We start from the raw sequence: 21,667 nt of genomic DNA on the forward strand, positions 1-21,667 counted from the left end.
ACTAATCTTAACAGTATGATTTTGGCAGTTAAGAATCATGCTTTTCTATCTGGCAGTCTCATGGACGAGTCTGGTTTTGGCGAATGCCAAGGGAACATTACCTGCCTGACTGCATTGTACCAACTGTAAAGTTTGGTGGAGGAGGGATAATACTATGGGGTTGTTTTTCAGGGGTTGGAAGGCCCCTTAGTTCCAGTGAAGGGAAATCTTAATGCTTCAGCAGTCCAAGACAATTTGGACAGCTTCCAATTTTGTGGAAATGGCCTGGGAAAAACCATTTCTGTTCCAGCATGACTGAGCTCCAGTGCACAAAGTAAGGTCCATAAAGGCATGTCTGGGTGAGTTTGGTGTGGAGGAACTTGACTGACCTGCACAGAGCCCTGACCTGAACCTTTTGGGATGAACTAGAATGGAGATTGTGAGCCAGGCCCTCTCGTCCAACATCAGTGTCTGACCTCAAAAATGCTCTTTTGGATGAATGGACAAAAAATCCAGACACTCCAAAATCCTGTAGAAAACTTCGCAGAAGAAAAGCTGTTATAGCTGCAAAGGGGGACCAACTCCATATTAATGCCTATGGATTTAGAATGGGATGTCAGAAAAGCTCCTGTAGGTGTAATGTGTAGGTGTCCCAATACTTTTGTCCATATAGTGTATTGTAGTGTTCATCTATTGGACTATTTTGGCAATAGAGTGTTTAACTTTAATAGGATAGCTTAACTTATTATTCAGTAACAGCTAGAAAATAAGTGTGTAATTTTTAGATACAATTTGTAACCACTTTTTATTATTTATTTACTTATTACCAATCTGTAAAGTGCTACCCATAAATGATTAGATTAGGTAAGAAAGATCAGAAAAAAAGTAACAAGAACAAGGATATTTAATGCAAATGGGTAATGGAAACTTTGAAAACAAAAAAGCAAAAGCTAACTGAATGCTAAAGTGAATCAATACATGTTTAGTTGTTAACACAAATTAAACATTTTTGGCTGGCATATAAGGTTTATACAAACATTTTAAGTACTTTATTTATTCATGTACTTTTAACACAATATATTCAAATAGTTCTTCTGAAATCAAGGGGATTAATAGGGAGTTTGCCTCCCTTTATTACAGTAACAGCCTCTTCTCTTCTGCGAAGGCTTTATACTAGATGTTGGAACATTGCTGTGAGAATTTCATTGTATTCACCCACAAGAGCATTAGTGAGGTCAGCTACTGGTGTTGGATGATTAGTTCTGGGCCAAAACTCATCCCAAAGCTATTGGATGGAGCTTCATCACTTCAGAGAATGCAGTTGCTCCACAGACCAATGCTGGGGGGCTTCATACCCCTTTAGGGCACACTTGACATTAGACGTGGTGACCACCTCAAGCCCATGCACAGCTGCTCCAGAGCATCCAATTCTACTCTATATGCCTTTCTTTGGAGATTATACGAGCTGTCAGCAAGAGGAGCTCAGTTTACTTAACGGAGGGGTGTCTGAATACTTTTGGACACGTGTATGTTCATACATATGTATGTATTTGTTTATAACGGCTGCGTTTTGAATATTCCCCTCTTGGCCACGCGATGTCGCCATTTCGCGCTTTTGCTGTTTGCCTGTTCTAATGGTGGAGAGCTTGTGACTGCCGCAAGTCTACTCGACGCTGCGGTTTCATCTTATTTTTTGGATTTATTTTGCAGTTTGGAGCTTTCAAACATGTCATTTCTCCATGTAAGTACCGACAAAAGCTTGTAATATATCTTTAAAGGTGTAAAGGCGGTTTGAAAAACGTGGGGACTTTCCCACCCGTCTTACTTTCGGTTTCATGTGGGTGAACTAACCTAGCTTGCTGACGAAACCCTCGCCGGGGCAGACCTGAACTGAACAGCCTCGCCACCTCGTTCAGGGCTGTTTTTCCAGTTTGTAGGTCTGTGTAGATAAAAACTAGTTATATATTTATAAACCCTGAGTTTTTAGCATTCGGGCTTCAACGTTTGGCCGCTGAGAGGACTAGCAAGTTAGCCAAAGAGCTTATTTTCCTCATCAGGCGTTCACCTTTAAAGGTGCCTCACAACGTAAGTATCGTTTATAACTGTAATTGTTTTATTTAACTTTGCATATTATCGCTTATAATCCTTGAAATTAAGGTTAAACGATTTGTATAGCTTTTGTAACGTATATTTTCAAGGTTAGAACTGTTGCTCATGTAACCTAGCTAAGTGAAAGTGAAAGCAAAGAAATCGTTAAAAATAAGCTAAACTATGTTATACACTCTTAAAGTGCGTCCTTTAAGGGTTCTTTAGTAAAGGGAATGGTTCTGTTTAGAACCATGAGTTCTGTATAGGATCATTTGCATGCTTAAATGGTTCTTGGCATGGTGAAATGGTTCTTCAGATTGATGAAGAACGTGTGTCTTTTTGAACAGGGTTCTATATAGCACCAAAAAGGGTTCTTCTACTGTTATAAACTTGACACACGAGCAGAACCCTTTTTGTAGCTATATAGAACCATTTTTGCAACACGTTTTCCATCAACCCGAAGAACTATTTCCCCAGGCGAAGAACCATTTAAGCATGAAATGGTTCTAATGGTTCTAAATAGAACCTTTTACTTTACTGAACAACCCTTGAATAACCATCTTATTTCGGAGTGTACTCGGTTTATTTCTCTTTGGATCTGTAAGCGTTTGAAATGATATTTTTTTTCTTCCGCTCAGTCTTTTCAGATAACATTTCTGAGAAATTTCGGTTTCGTCAGTTCAGTTTTAGTCTAATTAATTTAGTTCTAATTACGTTTTTTTGGTCTGATGATAAGTTCTACAAAGAACTCCTGACATCATTTTCTTTCTTCAGTTAGATTTTGGTGGCTACTTTTACGTCTATTTGATTCATTATTTCATTTGCAGTAATAATTTTACATCAGTAACACACAGTGAAAGTAAAACTTCCTTGGGTATAATTGTTTGTCTGTGTTTGAGCACCACTGTAACTTCTCAGTAGTCTAAATTTTAGGGAAATATCAGAATCAGAATCACTTTATTTTACTAGGTATGTCATATGTACAAGGAATTTGTCTTGGAGGGTGCACATATATGTGACATGAAACATACTCAACAAACCAGACAAGCAAACAGACTGTTAGTAAATTTTGACTGGGAAAAAAATATTTAAAGTTAAGTATGTAAAGTTAAAACCATGTTAAATCTTGAGTTGCACAGATTTATACAAACCTTTTCAACTGTTTTACTTTTCATGCACTTTTAACACAATAAATACTAAAATTTATAGATACCACCTCATCCAGCGTGTCTTCTGAAATCAAGGGTATTAATAGGGAGTTTGTCTCCCTTTACTGCAGTTACATTCCGTACTCTTTTTTCTTAGGCTTCATACTAGATGTGAAATCATTGCTGTGATTTGTTTGTGTGTTTGTTGCTGATGTTTGATGATCAGTTCTGGGCCAAAACTCATCCCAAAGCCATTTGGATGTGGCTCCATCCCTTCAGAAAATGCAGTTGCTCCACAGACCAGTGCTGGGGGGCTTTATACCTCTTTAGCCCAGGCTTGGCATTGGACATGGTGACCGCCTTAGGCTTTTAATAGGCCGATATAAATATTTGTAAAAAAAAAAAACACCTGTACCGTAGTGCAAATAGCATTAGGAGAGACTGTAATACAGTAAGGAGGTGTCCACTGTAGTTAATGAGCTACAGCTCTGGGGAAAAAAAGCTGTTTGCATGTCTGGTTGTGCTGCTTTGATGGCACTGAATTTTCTACCAGAAGGACGTGGCTGGAAGAGGTGTTGTCCAGGATGAAGGACGAGATACTCTTATTTATCTACATTTAACAATTTTCAATTTCAACATTTACAACAGTGCATCTAATCATTATGACTGTCACACTTTTGTGAAGAACATTCAACATTTTTTGGCTTTTAATTCATACTGTTAATTGTTAAAGCAATTGATAAAGCAGTTGATCTGATATGTACAGATATCCACACATCTTATATGTACATCTTTTGAGCTCCATTGGCTGTTCTTGTTATTATTTTTTAAATTTATATTCTACTTATTTCGATGTATTTTACTTTTTCCTGAGTTTATTACTACATGTGTGACACACCAAAAGCAAATTCCTTGTATGTGTAACATACTCGGCAAAATAAAGTGTTTCTGATTCTCATTCTAATTAAACATAAAACTGTAGGGTTAAGCAGGTAATGAGCAGGAACATATTGTTGAGGTAATAAGTGAGAAATTAAACTACATAGTTATAACACAAGCAACATTCAATTATATGGTTATTAAGCATTACAGGAAGCTTAGAACAGTAAACAATGCATATAATATATAGTATATAGAAAAAATAAAGCATAACATCCTAGGTTTCAGCAATATAATATAAATATATAGCTCCTCAATTTAATGTTATATTTTGTAATATAAAATATAATAAAAGAAACATTTCCTTGGTTAGAAGTATAATACATGCTGCTGTAGAATACTACAATGTGTGTAGCAATAGTGAAAAAGCACATGTAATACATATATACACACATACATACATGTGTATATATATGTATGCATATATAAATATATGTACATATACATATATATATATAAAATATGTATATGTGTATGTGTATATACATACATACATATATACGTATGCCTCATTGTAAGTACTAGTGTAGTGTGCATGTACATGGATGCACATAAAAGCATCTATTCAACTATTTTTTTCCTATCAGCCTGTTTGCTAAACTGTTCACTGCAACTATTCATCCCTTTTTGAAAAATGCTGTATTTTTGTTTTGCAGTGTTGTGGGGAATGAAGGCTGCGATGGCGTCGTATCTGTCCTTTTTCTTGTTGCTGTGTGTGGACGTGTGTGTGGTGAAGACGCTCGGTGTGGGGCAGCTCTCCTCGCTGCTGGTCCCGGAGGCGTTTATCACACTCTGGGCTGTGGGGCTGCTGAGGGTCTGCTTGCTTCTCCTCACAGTCTTCTCTTACCCTGGAAGCCCAGTCTGGCTCAAAAGCTTTGAGGGAGTCCAGACTGTAACTGTTCACGGTTTATTGTATCCTGCCTACATTACGTTTCTCTGGGCGTGTGGCTGGTCAACGGTGGAGCTTCTGTGGGGATGGCACACCTGGGAAGCGGTAAGAAACTAGAGAGTGTATTGAAATGACTTTGGATGTAACGTTATAGCTCTAAAAAAAACAATGGAAATAATCTACAGAACTATGCCAGATTCAAGCCCTTCATTGATTTAATTTTTTTGGTCAAAACAGCCTTTAAGTACAGGTATCCCCTTCCGTAAAGGGAAAAACACAGAAATTTCCAAAACTGGAATTCTAAACATTATTAAATGTTATAGAGAAAGTGATACTCATGAAACCCACCTGCAAGATCTGGTGGACCACCACAACTAAGGTGCTATGGGTCAAATCTGTCATTAATGTGAACAAACCGGCATGCCGAAATAACCCGCTTGCGCACATCCTACTCAGCAACGTCATAGGAATGAATCATGTGTATCGTGAACAGCAAACTATCTAACGAGCAGAACGAGCCTTCATCGTGAAGATCTCTCAGCTGCTCATTAGCGATATGAAGGCCATTTGCAGGCTTTGTCGTGTGCTTGCTGCTGCTGCCATGGTAACGCTGAATGATGGTGCATGCGTAGGAAAAAAGCAGATGAATTCCAATCTGAGCGTTCACATTAAGGTCACATGGCCACCAATCGGATATGTATTCGATTTAGGACGACGTATGAAAGTGGCTCAGGTTTTTGAATTTGAATTTAAAAAGATGTTTTGCGCGTCCCCACAGCCCTGAAAACATCAGATCTGAGTCACATTAGGGCAAAAAAATCAGATTTGTTCCACTTCAACCTGGTAATGTAGACACAGCCTTAGATTGTAAGAAGCAGAATGTGCAAAACCAACTTCTAAGACTAAACTTTGAAGGTTTGGAAAAATATCCCTGCAGATAACTTTGAAAATCTGATCTCCTGAAAAGAATTGAACCTTTAATAAAGGCAAAGGTCGGCACAGTAAGTATTGTAAATCAAGGTGCGAAATACAGGGGATTCTTAGAAGGGGGGTTGGAACCCCCTGATTAACCCTTATGGATCCTCTGTATGTCTCTGAATCAAAAGTCTGGGGGTCTCTGAAAATAAACTTAGTATAATTTTGTGCTGTCATTGTTTAGCTGCTTCTTCCATCAACCAGGAGCTTCGGTCTTTGGTATTGTTAACTAACTAGAGAAACAGCACTGCTCTGTTGCAAATTGGTTCACCCAGTTGGTCCTTCATAGCTTAGCAACTGTAACTATGCCCAAGATTCCTCTGAAATACTTGAAAAACAGCAGCATATCTATAAATCTGAAAACTTGCCCAGTTTTCCCACGGGTTTGGTGGAAAGAGTGAACTGTTACTCGTTTTTTAAGTTGAAGACAGAAGAGGAGAAGAGCAAATTACCAAACTAGAAAAGATCATTCCCAGAAGAGGAACTGTTAAACCAAACATTTTGTTGACATTGAAGGAAGCATCAGTGCTGCTATAGTGAGGGAGTTAGCAGCCAGCCAACGCTGGAGTAGCCAGCCAACAGGGGACCCATGTAAACCACGGAGTATTTTTCACACTGCTGTAAATTTTGATTTTATATTTAGTTGTTGAGGCTTCTGTGTAATTTCCTCCATTTTCCCTGACTAAAAAATGAATAGATTGTACTTATTGGCCATTTTGACGTAAATGAAGTGTTGTCTGTGGTGCGTGAAGTCATAATATACTAATTTGTATAGTAGGCTGTAGTATGTGTCATTCTGAAACACATTGTGCTCACAAAATGTTGAACACCCTTTCAGCTGCTGCAGGGCTATGCTGTCCTGGCTCTGTCTCTTCTGCTGTGGAAACGCTACGTCCCATCCATTTTGTCAAAGGCTAAGGTGAAAGCCCCCGAGAAAGGCCAGACATCCCTGCAGAGGCTGCTTGGATACCTAAAGCCGTACCGCAACCGCTTCACTGCGGTCATCTCCTTGGTGATCCTGTCCTCCCTCGGTAACAGACCTAACCTTTTGTTTTTATTGTGATTTCAGTTGTTATTATCCCCTCCATGGTTAATGAACTATAAACGTTCCTAATATACAAAAGCATATCCAGCAGTAAAAGTAAAAGAACGTAACAGTATAATGTGCCACTTTCACTTTCACTTGAGGTGAAAACACACGTCTCACTACTGTTGTTGATTCTAATTACACTCCATGTCGGAATTTCCCAAACGTTTTTTGTGCCAGTTTTATTGTTTCACTTTTTATTTCAAATAAGTTTTAGTATCGTTAATGTTTGAACATAATTTCTTTTATAATGATTTGAAGTTTCTGCTGTTGGGAGAATTTTTAAAGCCCCGTCAACATCTTATGATTATGTTTATATATATTATTCTATGCATCGTAAGATGAAAGCCTGAGATTTTGAGTATAAACTGCAAAATGTAATTAGATCTCTAAATGACTGTCAGACATCTTGTTCTCCATTTTACTCTTATTCATTCAGCAATCAGACAGTGGCTGAGAAAAGAGTGGTTTAATTTCCTGCTGGGGAAGCCTCAAATGTGTAGGGCCGGACTACACCAATTGGCTGTGTTGCTCACCACTGCCAGTGGTTGTTTATGTTGCCTGAGAGAAGCAGCTGCCGATCATTATGCGTTCTGACACATCCACACAGCTCTGAGTAGGAAGCATAGGAAGCATATAATGCATTAAATTATATGAATTTCTGTATGTGTTTCTTGAATAGAACGCTGCAAAAATGCCTTTCTGCAGCATATCTTTACTTTTAAAACAAAAAGGCAAACAATTAAAATCATGTTAACAATAGTTGATAGATCGATTGATCACGTTATTAATTCCAGAGGGAAAGTTGTCAATTACAGCAGCACAAAGTACAATAAAGAGCAAAACAAGAGCAAAAGTATTGCCGTACGCTATTATACACATGCATAGATAGAAGAAGTAAAGATGTATAATAAAATATACTAATACAACCAGAAAATATGATGTGCAGTGTGAGAATAAGTAAAATCGCATAAATATTACGCAGGTGACAATGCAGTGGAGTGACTAAACACTGTAAATGACAACATAATTTTAATAGTTGTGCAATATGTCTGGGAGTATAAACAAGTGACAGAGCAATATGCAGTATTTATGGACGTATAAACAAAGTGACAGTGCAGTTTGCAATATCTATATGTAACTATTTAATCAGTCTACATACAGAGAGATGTGATATCAGTCCTTTTAGCCAAGGGATAGATCCATGCACACGCCATTACTCCTCTGTAGCAGATTTAAATGAATTTAAGGGCCCATCACTAAACTCACAGAATGGATCACTGGCAAACTTCTCGATTCGACTGGATTAAACCTGTATAAACGTGTGTGTTGTGTCTTATTAAGCTTATTAAATTGTAATTATGATTTGTGTTAAATTTAATGTTTGTTGTTGATCCTCAGGAGAGATGGCGATCCCTCATTACACAGGTAAAATGACTGACTGGATCATGAAAGAGGACGAACCTGAGGCTTTCAGTAACGCCATCAAGGTCATGTCTGTCATGACAATCATGAGGTAAAACACAACTCTGTGGGCCACAAAGTGTTACAGATGTTACAGCTACATCTGCATTACAACCAAAGCACAACCTTTCTCATAAACTGCTGCATTTGTCTGAGGAGCATTACTGTATTATTATTATTATAACAAGCGATACAGTACCTTAAATGCTAACGTACCACTGTGTCCACCTGTTTTCTCTTGCAGTGCTGTGCTTGAGTTTGTGTGTGACCTCATCTATAACATCACCATGAGCCTCATCCACACCTCCATCCAGAGTCAGGTCTTCCAGTGCGTGCTCAAACAGGAAATCGCCTTCTTTGATAAGATTTCAACAGGTAACTATCCTATACATACTTAGGTCTACAAAGTCCTGCAGAAAATGATGCTACTTACGATTGTCCAAAAATCACTATATGTTTCCATCTCATTCAATTTTTAGAACGGTTGCTAAATGTTATATAACAGAACAAAGCCTCATAATCATTTTAGCAAAAATACCAAAATAAATAAGTAAATTTGATCGTTATTGGTTTATCAGTTTAGTTTATCAGAGACATTGTTGGTCTACCTCTTATTTATCAGCTAATAAAACTATTATGCGTTCTTTAGTTCCTCCCTTTGCCACTATGATCAATCTGTGCAACAAGCTGTTATGTCTTTCATGGTGCAGTAAAATAATAAAAGCCATATCAGCCACATCCTTCTTGCCATGTACTGCTGTCTGTCAGAGTGACCGCGCAGATCATATAACCAAAATAGGACATTGTAAAGTGTTTTTTTTAAAGATGTATCAGTAATAAAACTGTGTGTCGCATATAGGACTGAAATACGAAGCAAGGTTAGGCCTTTTTAGCAGAATGGGCAGTTAACCAGTATCTATATTTTTGAGTTTGACTGGCTCAAAGAAAAATGATAACTTTGCTGTGGTTATTACTCATCCATTTCTTCTTCTACTGCCTCTTCCTGCATTTCCAGCATTAATGATTTCAGTGTTTTCAGTCGGTAAAAATGTAGAAATTTCGGTAGAAGTAGTTTCGGATAGTGGATTGGCACACAAAATGAAAAAAAAGATTAACTATCAACTTAATTTTTGTTATGGATAATTCTAAGTGGTTCCAGTCTTAAGTGCCCACAAGAAATATATCGGTATCACTTTATTTTGAGGTGTTCCTTGGCAGGTGATTAATAAACTCCTCTTAAGAGTATATATTTATTAGTCGTCTTGGGTTCTGCGTAGGTGAGATTGTGTCTCGGATCACCACGGACACCAACACCATGAGCGAAAGCCTGAGTGAGGAACTGAGTCTGCTGATGTGGTACTCCTTCCGCATGCTCTTCCTGCTAAGCTCCATGCTGTATCTCTCTGCCCGGCTGACCATCTTCACCATCCTCGGCCTTCCTGTTATTTGGATCATCCCAGAGTTTACTGGAAGGTTCTACCAGGTTGGTTAAAAAAGATTGGTATCTGTACTTTGTCCCCAGTTTACCACAACCCAAATGTCGATCAGCCAAATTTAGCCTTTTCGGCTTAGCGCTGGAGCTACGAGGATAATGTTGCTAACAAACTGTAGAAGTTCAGAGTCACCCAAATCAATTTTTTTAAATACATCCCCAAAACTTCTCTCAACCCACTCAAACTACCTCCAGCTCTTCAGACTAGTCGATGTGGTTTAGGACACAGTGTGACTTACTGTGAACTATACAACAAACAAAACTTAACTGGTTTGGGTGACTATTGAGTTTTAGTGTTTGTTAGCGATGTTAGAATTGCTGCTCCAGTTCTAAAGAACTAAACAAGTATTTTATGACGATATATACAATGAATACCAAGTTCACATGCAGAAAACAACTCAGTTTCGCTTAATGCATCCAATGTCTGGGTGGGAGTATTCATGTTTTAAGTACATAACCTGGAGATTAGCTAAAAATATTGCTGCATTGTGGTGATGTAACTGCATCAAATTTTGTAATGTAAAATTGATTGTAAGCTATTATAACAGTGTCCACTAGTTATGTTTATTCAGTATATTTGAAAAAATATTTTTAATGCATGTGTTTAACAAAAATTAATTTCCTTCCAAATTAATGTGTTGTTTAAAAGATGCAAAAACATTTTATGATATTTGTTGTTTTGTTTAACTGCAGTCTTTTTAACTGCACCTTAGATACTGCTGATGTGTTTTGGCAAAAAATTTAATGTTATTTACATTTTTTATAATTAGCCCAGACGTAGTTGTTCAGCTGAGACATCAGCCAAGTTTGGAGAGCAAATTTTGCTTCTTTAGTTTAGAACTGAAGCTACAAATCTAATGTTGCTAACAAACACTAGAACTCAATAGTCACCCAAATGGTTTCTGTAAACATAAACCCAAATTGCAGTGAATCATGGTGAAATCTCAGATTTCATGATGCACTGATTCATTTTTCGTAAAGAATCAGATCTTTAGCAGGTCAGAGGCTTCAGTGACAACCTTTAATGTATCTTTCCTAGACACATTCTGTAAAAGTGCAAGAATCTCTGGCCAAGGCGAATAATGTTGCCATGGAGACGTTTTCGTCCATGAAGACTGTGAGGAGCTTCGCCAACGAGGATGGAGAGACGGAGAGGTACAGGAAGTGCCTGGAGGACACCTACTCACTCAACAAAGTTGAAGCTGCTGCTTACGCTGCCTCGACCTGGACCAACAGCGTAAGACTCAGATCTTAAATCTACTCTTCAGACATTTACATGTGAAAAATCTAAAACAAAATAACGCAAATTACAGTTTATTGATTTTCTAAGTGATTATATGTTAAATGTCATGCACAGAGAATAAACAAGCATTTTACTGCAAATTTTAGTGCACAATTTCTTTTTTTTTTTTTGATGAGTTAAAATATATTGGAAAAAAAATAAAACATAGAATATTTGAGCTGCACGATAAATTGTATTTTTTAATTTCTGTGATGAACACATTGTTAGAGCGACAATAGACCACTGTAGTCGTACGTCATTCTGTAGACCTCGTTATGCCAATATTAGGAACTCCGGGTCTAAGCTCCGTTGCTCTATGGCCAGAATAAATAGGGTTTTCGAAAAATCGCCTCTATCGCACGCTGTGTTAAATAAAAGTGTTCAGAACCCGATACGTTTTGTCCTGTGAACATTCTTTTATATATATATATATATATATATATATATATATATATATGTATATATATATATATATATATATATATATATATATATACACGTGTGTGTGTGTGTACAGTTCTGTGTCACTGGTTAAATGACAGGTTATGTGTGAGTATGTGTGTGTTTGTGTTTATTGTCTGCTGCTACCTTTCATTTATCGCTGTGCACTTTAGATGTTAGTGTATTTCTTTCTTTAAACATGCTTCTGAAAATCACTCTTTTTGATCAGATGTCTACTCTGGCTTTGAAAGTCTGCATCCTGTACTATGGGGGGCAGCTGGTGGCAGGAAATGATGTCAGCAGCGGCGATCTGGTGTCTTTCGTTCTTTACGAACTTCAGTTCACTTCTGCCATGGAGGTAAAGTTGAAAACTGTTCTAGTTTCTAATAAAATGATTTAATGTTAAATTAATATCCAGAATGAAGTTCTTATAAAATTAATTCCTAGAATGAAGTTGATAAAATGAATATCTAGAATAAAGTTCTAAAAAAATAAATAGCAGGACGTGTGTTACTGAATCAGTGTGCAAAAATTTACATGCAAAATGAAATTCTAATAAGATAAATATCTAGAATAAAGCTATTTAGAATGCTTTGTTTTTGAAAAGTGGTGATCAGGCAGAAAACTTAATGAAGAAATATAAATAGATAATATGGTATAGTTATTATGTAGTCATTTTTGTTGTTCTGTTGTTATTCTAAAACTATTGATTGTTCCCCCAAAATCAAAAAGCACTATGGTGTAGAGCTGAGCAATATGACAACATTTATTGTTCATTTATTCTTATCATGATAAATTACATCATAATGTGACATGGTATGCTTTTTGAGTGCGTCGCGGACATTGTCAGCACTTAAAACCTTTCCAAACTTGGTGCAAGAAGAGCAGAATTAGTCCTGTTTAATTGGATTTAGTGCAGCACAGAGTGTGAAATGCTGAATAGAAGTCAATGGATTCATAGTTTTTCATAGCATTATTTAAATGCGGCTATTTGTCTCTTCCAGCTTATCAGACTTTTGAATGGTAGTGTATAGATTCTAACTGAGTTGCTTCTTTGAACATTCCTGTTGCTTTTGCAGGCTCTGATGTCATACTACCCTCGCGTGAAGAAGGCTATTGGAGCCTCACAGAAGATTTTCGAGTATGTGGACCGGAAGCCGGATATTCCTCCTGAAGGATCTTTAGCTCCTGAGAAACTTCAGGGTCATGTTCGCTTCAACAACATCACCTTCGCCTATCCCACAAGGCCTGAACAGAATGTTCTCAAGGTGGGGCAGAAAAACAAGCACAAACAGCTATTGAGCAGTGGACCTGAGACTGTGGATTATTTCTGTAATCAGTTAACCTACAGGCTGTTCCTGTTTTGGTGTCTGCGTTTACATGCAAAGATTTTTGCCAATCCAAGTGAATACATTCTGATTATAGATTAAGACTGAAGTGTTTATATGTTCACTCTGCTCAACAGTCTGATGGAAAATCTCTGTTTACATGCACACTACAAGTAATTCGATCCAAAATTACACGCATGCGTAGGGAACCACTTAGTGTAGATGTTACAATGACAGCAGTCAGAGTGAGACGAGCAGCAGTGAGCAGTGCTTGTGTTTTAATAACTTTAAGGGATGTCAGGATCTCAGGAAAACGTACTTCACTTGTACTTATTAAAGAAGGGTGAGAGGAAGTCGTCGTGTTCTGAGACACATAAGATGGGCGCCCGTCCCACCGCCGTCTTTTAAAGATCAAAGCATGAACGTTGTCCCCTCTGCAGACCAGTTTCTGTTCCTGCCATGTTGAACGTTATAAACTTTCGCTATGTTGCATTCGCGCAGAACGTACTTACACTTTCCGATTGGGAATATAATCAGATACAGGCGTTTACATGGTCATTATTCTTCTATTTAACTGACTATTTACAGAATTACTCACCTTGTTCAGTTGAATGGAATTGTATTGCCAATGGTCTCAGTCTGGTCTAGTCCAATTGAGGTGTTTACATGAATGTATTCTTTTCCGATTGAGCTATTAGTCGAATTATTAACGCATTATGTATGTAAATGTAGCTACTGAAATATAAATTTAAAGCTTCACCTTATTCACATTTACATTTTCTTGAAAAATGTAGGTTAATTTGCGCATCCTTAAGAATATAATAGCGGTGTTTGATTTGCAGATAAACACCATAATACATGGATGAATTTAATGAGACAAATAAATGTGAAATAGCAGTTGCAGCTGGTAAAATGAAGATGTTGTGATGGTGTTATCCACTATGCTGTCCAGCTGCTACAGTGTATTGAAATCTGTTGCAATGACAGAGACCAATTTAGTAAATGACGCACTGTTTAAAATTAAAACTGTATATTTTTTCATGATTGAGGTTGTCGACTGTGACTAATCGCTGCAGTGCTACTGAGCAGAACATTCCCTTTTCAGCTGAGGTTGAATATCTGATTATATGGGTTTGATGTGTGGCTGTGTGCAGGGTGTTTCTTTGGAGCTGAAGCCAGGGAAGATCACTGTCCTTGTAGGTCCAGCAGATGGAGGCAAGAGTACTATCGTCCGTCTGCTGGAGAGGTTTTACCAGCCCCAGAGTGGTGAGATCTTACTGGACGGAGAGCCACTGCTGAGCTACAAGGACCAGTACCTGCATGAGAAGGTAATTACATCAGTGGCTGCACACAGACGTAATTTTTATTTCTGATTTATGTGTTTTTGTATCTGATACATGTCTGATCTTTGGATTAGATTATATTAATTTTTTCTGTGATGATATGAGTGACCACAGTTATTACAGTATGATGTTATTGCTAAATTGCTAAAACACAGGGAAAATGTTTAAAAAGCGTTAATGTATATTCTAAAGTTATTATATTATATTTTAATCTCTCACAGTACATTACCCTAACCCTAACCCTACAACTCCAAAAAAGTACACAAAAGATGATGTGAAGTGCTTCCTTTAAAATTAGTTTTGAAAAAAATACTAGATATTTTAGAATATACTCAAGGATTCAGTGGTATCGTACATCTCTACCACACACTACACTACAGTTTAAATCATGGCCAGCACCGCTAATGTACATCATTAAACTCGGTAATCATCTCATCCTTACTCTTATCTAATTTTTAAAATGTCTGCATAATTAAATCTGATTCAGAGTCATTCAGAGTAGTTTGATGTGAAATTGTACAGAAGTTGTACAAAAACTTGTGTACAGCACAAATATATATTTTATTTACTACTGAAAATGACCCATGAACCTACATGTGTCTTCTAAGCTTTTATATGTAATATTAAAGATGATAAAATAGTGGTGAATCTGAAAAAAATACATTTCCTTTAGGGACTATTTTGCCTCACAATGCCCTGCATATGCTTTATGCCAAAACCTTCTCAAAACTATCCTTGAACAATGTTTCAGGCATCAGGCAGTGTATTCATAACCATTTCATGTAGTGACTTTCTATAAGGGAACTTTTAGAGGTGGACGTCTGGTTCCTGTCCCTACCACTGTGAGCAATTCTGACTCTGTATGTTTATCTACAACAGAGTGTTTCATACCAAATCACTCTGAATTACTTTGTTTGCATCTAAAGCATTTAAATCTGTGGAAGTTTTGTGAAATGGTGGATTTCCCCTTTAACCTCTTAAATGGCCTGGGCCCACTGGTGGATCCAAAGTTTTGTTACACACTTCTATAACTTAAGAATAGCTGAACCAGTCTGTAATAAGCCTGGGATTGTAAGAGGTTAATTATCATATGATGATAGAATAATTCAAATAGAATAATATAAGTTAATATTGTAAGTTAGTTTAGGGTGCCTCTCAACATTAACAACCTTTTTGGCTAACTCTGCTTATTTACAATGCAATTTATATTTTTTATTAGTGGCCACTGTGATTTGTGACTTTGAAAAATTGGTGGAATTCCCCTTGTATTATCCATCTTACCTTGTTGAGGTTATCTTGCTAAGAGATCTTGTTTTATGAAATGATCCCTAATTGGCTTTTTAAAAAATAATATAAAAAGCAACAAAAACAACAGGTCTGTTTTGAGCGTTACAGATAGGTGTTAACAATTACAGGCCATAGATACATTTCATGTAACGATTGAGTGTATTTCAGTATACAGTTTATAGAGTTTATTATCAAAACCTGAAGGATTTTCCCAAACAGTACCACCTTTACTACTGGCCCTTGTTGTACTCAGCTTGTTGTTTCACGTCCTGTTCAGATTAGCGTGGTGTCCCAGGAACCAGTGCTGTTCGCCCGCTCCATCAAGGAGAACATCAAATATGGCAGAGTGGCCGCCTCCAATGAAGACATGCAGAAAGCTGCCAAACTGGCCAGTGCACACGAATTCATCAGCAGCTTTCCAGAAGGCTATGACACCGGTGAGTTAAAGAGAACAAGAAATTTACCACTATTTAAAGCCAAAAATGACACTTACACAATTTATCTTTTACCTCATGATAGATGATCAGTATCCAAGGTTTTCTTCTTTAGTTTTACGCTAAAATTAAAACTTCTTTAGTTTTATTTCACCGTCTTTGTTCATTAGCGCGACACTATACACTCTATCTACATCACTTTGTATCAGCGAGTATCAGAATGTTAGTATCGGTAACAGTATTGGTATCGATGCAACTCTAGTTTTAACTGTGCAGTTATTTTAATCATTCTACTGGTGTGTGTGTGTGTGTGTGTGTGTGTGTGTTGAAGATGCTGGAGAAAAGGGAGGCAAAGTGTCTGGAGGTCAGAAACAGCGGATAGCCATAGCAAGAGCTTTGATTCGACAGCCGCAGATCCTCGTGCTGGACGATGCCACCAGTGACCTGGATGACCACAATGTACATTTGGTGAGAAACTCTACCGTGTCATATCAGATCATGCGCGCAACAGCAGATCTAAGGGCTCATTATCTTATCGTGCTTGTTATATTTATATTGGAGTTGAAGTTGACTGGCGTCACTGACAGCTGCAGTGTCTACAGGCGATCAGCCAAGCAGCACAACACCTTCACAGAATAGGTTTTTAGAGAAATTGAAACTGAAAATGGTAGTGTGAACAACACTGCACACATCATAACTTGGTAAGTGAAATCATCTAGTGAGTATATCTAATATAAAGAAACCTTCAGGGCAACTTTGGAGCCCTGTGTGTCAAAGAGCCTTTAGCTCGTATAAGAAAAACTGACAAGCACTTGCAGCGGCTTGCTTAATAGCGTACAGGTAGGCCCAGCTTGATCACAGGCCGGTCCAGTCAAATTGATTTGAATAGCCCCGTATGGATCTGATGAAACTCAGCAGTGTTAAGATTAGGATTAGGGTTAGGACCAGGGCTAAATTTAGGACCAAGGTTAAGATGATGTTTAGATGTTTGGTTAATGTTAGGATAGGATGAGGGTTAGGGTATTAACACAAAATAATAATAATAATAATAATAATAATAATAATAAGTCCTGTCATGTGGTAGGCAGACATTTTGAAGAAAATAATAGGTAGGAGAGTGAAAAGGAAAAAAATCCATGAGGTCCACGTTTTCTGAATTTGTCTGAAATCTGAAAAAAATGTTTTCACACGTTTTGTTCACATAGAAATACTAACTTTTAATGAAACGTAAAAATATTACATGTAAAAAAATTCAAATGGTTTAGATGTTCATCCAAGGCATCGGATAATTTCATTGTAGACCAACCAGAACGAGTTCAGTGGCTTTTTTCTTTATCATATTAAAATTAGTTGTTGGACATGAATGGGTTAATTATTTACACCCTGTCTGAGTTATTATGTAATTTAATTTACTTTAGGCTTCTAAAGCTTAATGTTCATTTTTTTCATCTTGGTCTTATGTATATGGGCTGAGCAGTTTGAAAGTAATCAGCTGAATGAATGTTTTCATTGGGGCTTTAGTGCAGTAGAGACTCAACAACACAGGTCAATTTGCTTTGACTACTCAGTTAACTGACGATAACAGCCTTACCCTTCAGACTAAACGACACCACAGTGACTTGTATATGTTCGTGTTCCAGGTTCACCAGGCTGTGCTGAACTCAAACTCGGACCGCACGGTTCTCCTCATCACCCACCGGATGAGCGGAGTGGAGCTGGCTCATAATGTGGTCTTCCTGCGGGCTGGCGAGGTGTTGGAGCAGGGCAGCCATGCTGAGCTTCTGAAGAGGAACGGACCCTATGCCGAATTCGTACAGCAGCAGAGAACCAGCTTCTATCGCAAAACGGATGAAACAACGGACAGCAACTCGTCTTCCTGAAAGGCCTGATGCATGTTTAACAAACCAAACAACCTGACAATAAGCAGAGTCTGTAGGTCGTATTAGAAATGCACTATACACTGAAATGTAGTACAAATGTGTCAGAAAAAAGTAGTTATTTGGATTTGTTTGATTTAAATGTGTGTATCAGTTGCACATGAATAAAATACATTACATGAGCAATTACTGCCAAAAGGAAGTAAACTTAAAGACAATTTTGAGGCATATGATTTAGGTGCGACTGATGTTTGAATCAGGTCAGTTCAAAGCACTATGTACTGCATAACAGTGTGCTATAGACATGCATATCTAAGTCTATGTCTAATCCCAGAAACATACTTCATACAAGTATGTAAATGCATGCGCTTCAAGCTACACAGTTAGTTTCACGCCTTAGTACTCTATAATCAATAGAATGCTCAAGCTGCATTCTGAGCATGACAGCAAGGGGGCGCTATATTGGCAGCCAAGCCTGGCTGAGCAGTCCTGTTCTGGCAGCTTGCTTTCTCCTGGTCAGTGCTCCTGGCGGACCAGCAGTTTGACAAGTTTCTCGCAGAACCGGTTTATTTGTATAAAATATAATACTCTGTCTCCTCTTCATTCCAGTAACAAGTAAAGCAGAACGCACTCGTCTACTATCCACATGTTTAGTTGTTGTGGCTTTTGGAGAAACAGAAGATCCTGTTTATAGATGTTCTGGACTGAGCTTTCCAAAAGCATCTTAGCACAAAGACAATTCCTAAATGGTAGAGCGAGCATCGTAGTGAACACTGTCTCTAACAAGATGATCTTAACGCTAAGATGCTTTTGGGAAACTGGGCCCAAATTTGTCCTCTCTCTCTCATCCCCTTGAGTACTGAGTGTTTTAACTATCACAGTAATGTAGAAACTCACATTGAGCTTGTGCATTTGCAGTGTGTTAGCTTGGTGTGGTCATTTGCGTTCGCATATTTGCATTGAGTATGTTTCTGGCCTAAGAATATTCCAAACAAGCTCATCCAAATATTCTCCCACTGAAGCTGTATTTATAGGAATGGTTTTGGTGATATATCCAATTTACACACTTATCCACTTAGTCTAGATGTACTTGATCAGCCAAAGACATGTTTGATGTCCAAATTTCTCAGTTTAGCCCTGGAGCTACAAGGCTAATGTTGCTCACAAACACTGGAAGTCAATAGTCACCCAAATCTTTTCTGTAAATATATCCGCAAAACTCCTCTCACCCCGCTCAAACTGCATACAGAACTTCATTAGGAGCACTCAGACTTGTCGAGGTGGTTTAGAGCACAGTTTGACTTACTGTGAAATACAAAAATGTAGCCAAATGCTGCAGGCAGCCCCTTTAGATAGCAAGTGTGGTTGGTATAGTGTAGTGGGTAACACCTCTGCCTTCTACACTGTAGACTGGGGTTCAAACCCCACCTTGGTAAACACCCTACGCTATACCAGTAAGAGTCCTTGGGCAAGACTCCTAACAGCACCTTCGCCTACCTGTGTAAAAATGATCAAACTGTAAGTCGCTCTGGATAAGAGCGTCTGCCAAATGCCGTAAATGTAAATGTAAGTGACTCCCCTTCGTGTGCATGCACCTCACGCAGGCATATGGATGCTAGGTCACATTTATGATTTCTGTTGTTTCTGTCTTTTAAAATATATCCTCAGTTTAAAAAAAAAACGGTTATTAAAAAATAACCGGTGTGTGCATGTGAAGTCGGAATTCGTCACAACACTTTTTTGGCTTTCAGGAGTAAATTATAAGCATATAGCAATATGTGTATGATCATAAGACACATTTTCTATTAATTTGAGGGGACAAAATATAAATAAATAAATAAAATAAAAATTTACATTTACTTCATGCGGTTACTGAATAATTTGCCTTTGATCGTGTAAATTCAGATGGAAAAACCAAAGTATACCCTGGAGAATAACAGGCTAAACCACATCAAGTCTGTGTGACCTTGATGATGTGGTTTGAGCAAGAGCAGTTAGTATTACAACACCTGAGGCACCAGAATGTAACTGCTGTGCTGTTTAAGGTCGAATGAGAAAATTTGAACAAGAAGCTGGCAAATATGAAGCCAACTTCAGCCTCGTTGTTCTCTGTGGCTAAAATCAGGCTGGTTTGTAACATTACTGTCCTGTCTTATATGTACAACTCAGAACATGTAAAAATTATTTTATGCACTGAAGTTGACTGCTCTGAATTCCCAAGCTAGCACCAATGCTAATGATGCACTGCATTCAGATAGAAAGATAATGGTTAGCGCAAGTAAAATAATGGCTAAATTAAATGTTTTAACATCTTTTCTACTCTTTTTCTGGAGAGAAGGTGGTGCATGAATCGAGTAGTCCCTCCCATCATTTATACCGAGATGTAATATCCCGTGCAAATCGCTTCCTGAGGTAAACTTTCATTACCCCACCTCCCCATGGACAGCTAATCCCATCCGGGTAGGGCTTTAGAGAGGTCATTTGACCAGTGTTAACTAAATATTTGTATTGTGCCTTGAAATGTGTTTTTTTCAGTGTGTTTGTTAGCAACATTAGCTTTGTAGCTTTACACTCAGAAAAAGAGGTACTCAACTGTTACTGGGGCAGTACCCCTCTTGTCACTGGGGTGGTACCCCAGTACCTTTGGCACATCTCAGTACCTTTAGTCAGGGAACATAATTGTACCATAATATTGAAATTATATTGTCGAAGTTGTATTGACTCCACACACCCCGTCTCGTCTCCAGGCTTTTTATTTTATTATTATTATTATTATAAAACATTAGGTTATGAAAAGATACCTGGGAAAAACGCATTTAAGGTACACAATCGGGCCTCAAAACCACTGTTTGTGGTTGTACCTTTAAGGTACATTTACATTGTTTGTGCCTTGATGAACGAAAAATCCACCTGCACAATATCCTTATTTCTAACAGTGTAATGCTAAACTAAAGAAGCAAAATTTGGACACCGAACATGTCCTGGCTGGTCTACTGCAGCAGGCATAAGTGGAAAATTGTATAAATGGGAATATATAGTCAGCCTCTTGTATAATATCTCCACCCACCTTTTGCATGCCATTGTCATTGTGAACAGTCACATTCATGTGTCTAAGGATAAGAGGCGCATTGTTCCATGCATGCAGCCTGTAAACTGCACATTTTTAAGCTTGTTGATATGTAACTTGCAGACAGAATGCGCACTGATGCTGCAAAGGGCCAAAACAACTGAATAAACTTTTTACTTTGCTGTTAGAAAGAGGTGATAAGCATGCTTTCAATGGGAGGAAATTTCAGAAACTGTGTTTGGAAATATCGCGAGTACTGTATGACCCCAGATACACAAACACAAAATTTTCATCAGTAAGTTGTTTGAATGATTGACGTTAAAGTGATTTTGACTTTACATTATTTGAGAAATTTGCTTGTTGCTGTTGTTTTTCACTTTATTTAACTTTCCTATGTCTGCATTTCTTTCTGGTTTTATGTTTTATGTCTTGAGATCATGTTGAATTCTAGGATTTTTAAATTAGGTGTAAATATCATAAACACTTATTTGAAGAGACAAAAACAGTAGAAGAGCTTAGCTGCAGCACAGAAGAGTAACCACTTACA

General features: G+C 37.8%; 1 protein-coding gene across 2 annotated transcripts; it reads left to right on the top strand.

Moving 5' to 3' along the window:
* Window positions 1-1,602: 1,602 nt before the first annotated feature.
* tap1 (transporter 1, ATP-binding cassette, sub-family B (MDR/TAP)) lies at window positions 1,603-20,668 on the top strand. Of its 2 annotated transcripts, none has more exons than XM_036558527.1 (13): window positions 1,603-1,720; window positions 4,811-5,148; window positions 6,857-7,049; window positions 8,507-8,621; window positions 8,814-8,944; window positions 9,847-10,052; window positions 11,101-11,298; window positions 12,014-12,142; window positions 12,864-13,052; window positions 14,267-14,440; window positions 16,020-16,179; window positions 16,508-16,644; window positions 17,817-20,668. In XM_036558527.1, the coding sequence occupies exons 2-13, from the start codon at window positions 4,822-4,824 to the stop codon at window positions 18,054-18,056; spliced, it is 2,199 nt and encodes a 732-aa protein (XP_036414420.1). In that variant the 5' UTR covers window positions 1,603-1,720; window positions 4,811-4,821; the 3' UTR covers window positions 18,057-20,668. The 2 variants fall into 2 exon arrangements, with proteins under 2 accessions (XP_036414420.1, XP_036414421.1); XM_036558528.1 differs by lacking the exon at window positions 1,603-1,720 and adding an exon at window positions 1,798-2,064.
* Window positions 20,669-21,667: the final 999 nt, after the last annotated feature.

The sequence above is a fragment of the Colossoma macropomum genome, unplaced genomic scaffold (assembly GCF_904425465.1).
Source record: "Colossoma macropomum unplaced genomic scaffold, Colossoma_macropomum, whole genome shotgun sequence".
Taxonomy (NCBI): Eukaryota; Metazoa; Chordata; class Actinopteri; order Characiformes; family Serrasalmidae; genus Colossoma; species Colossoma macropomum.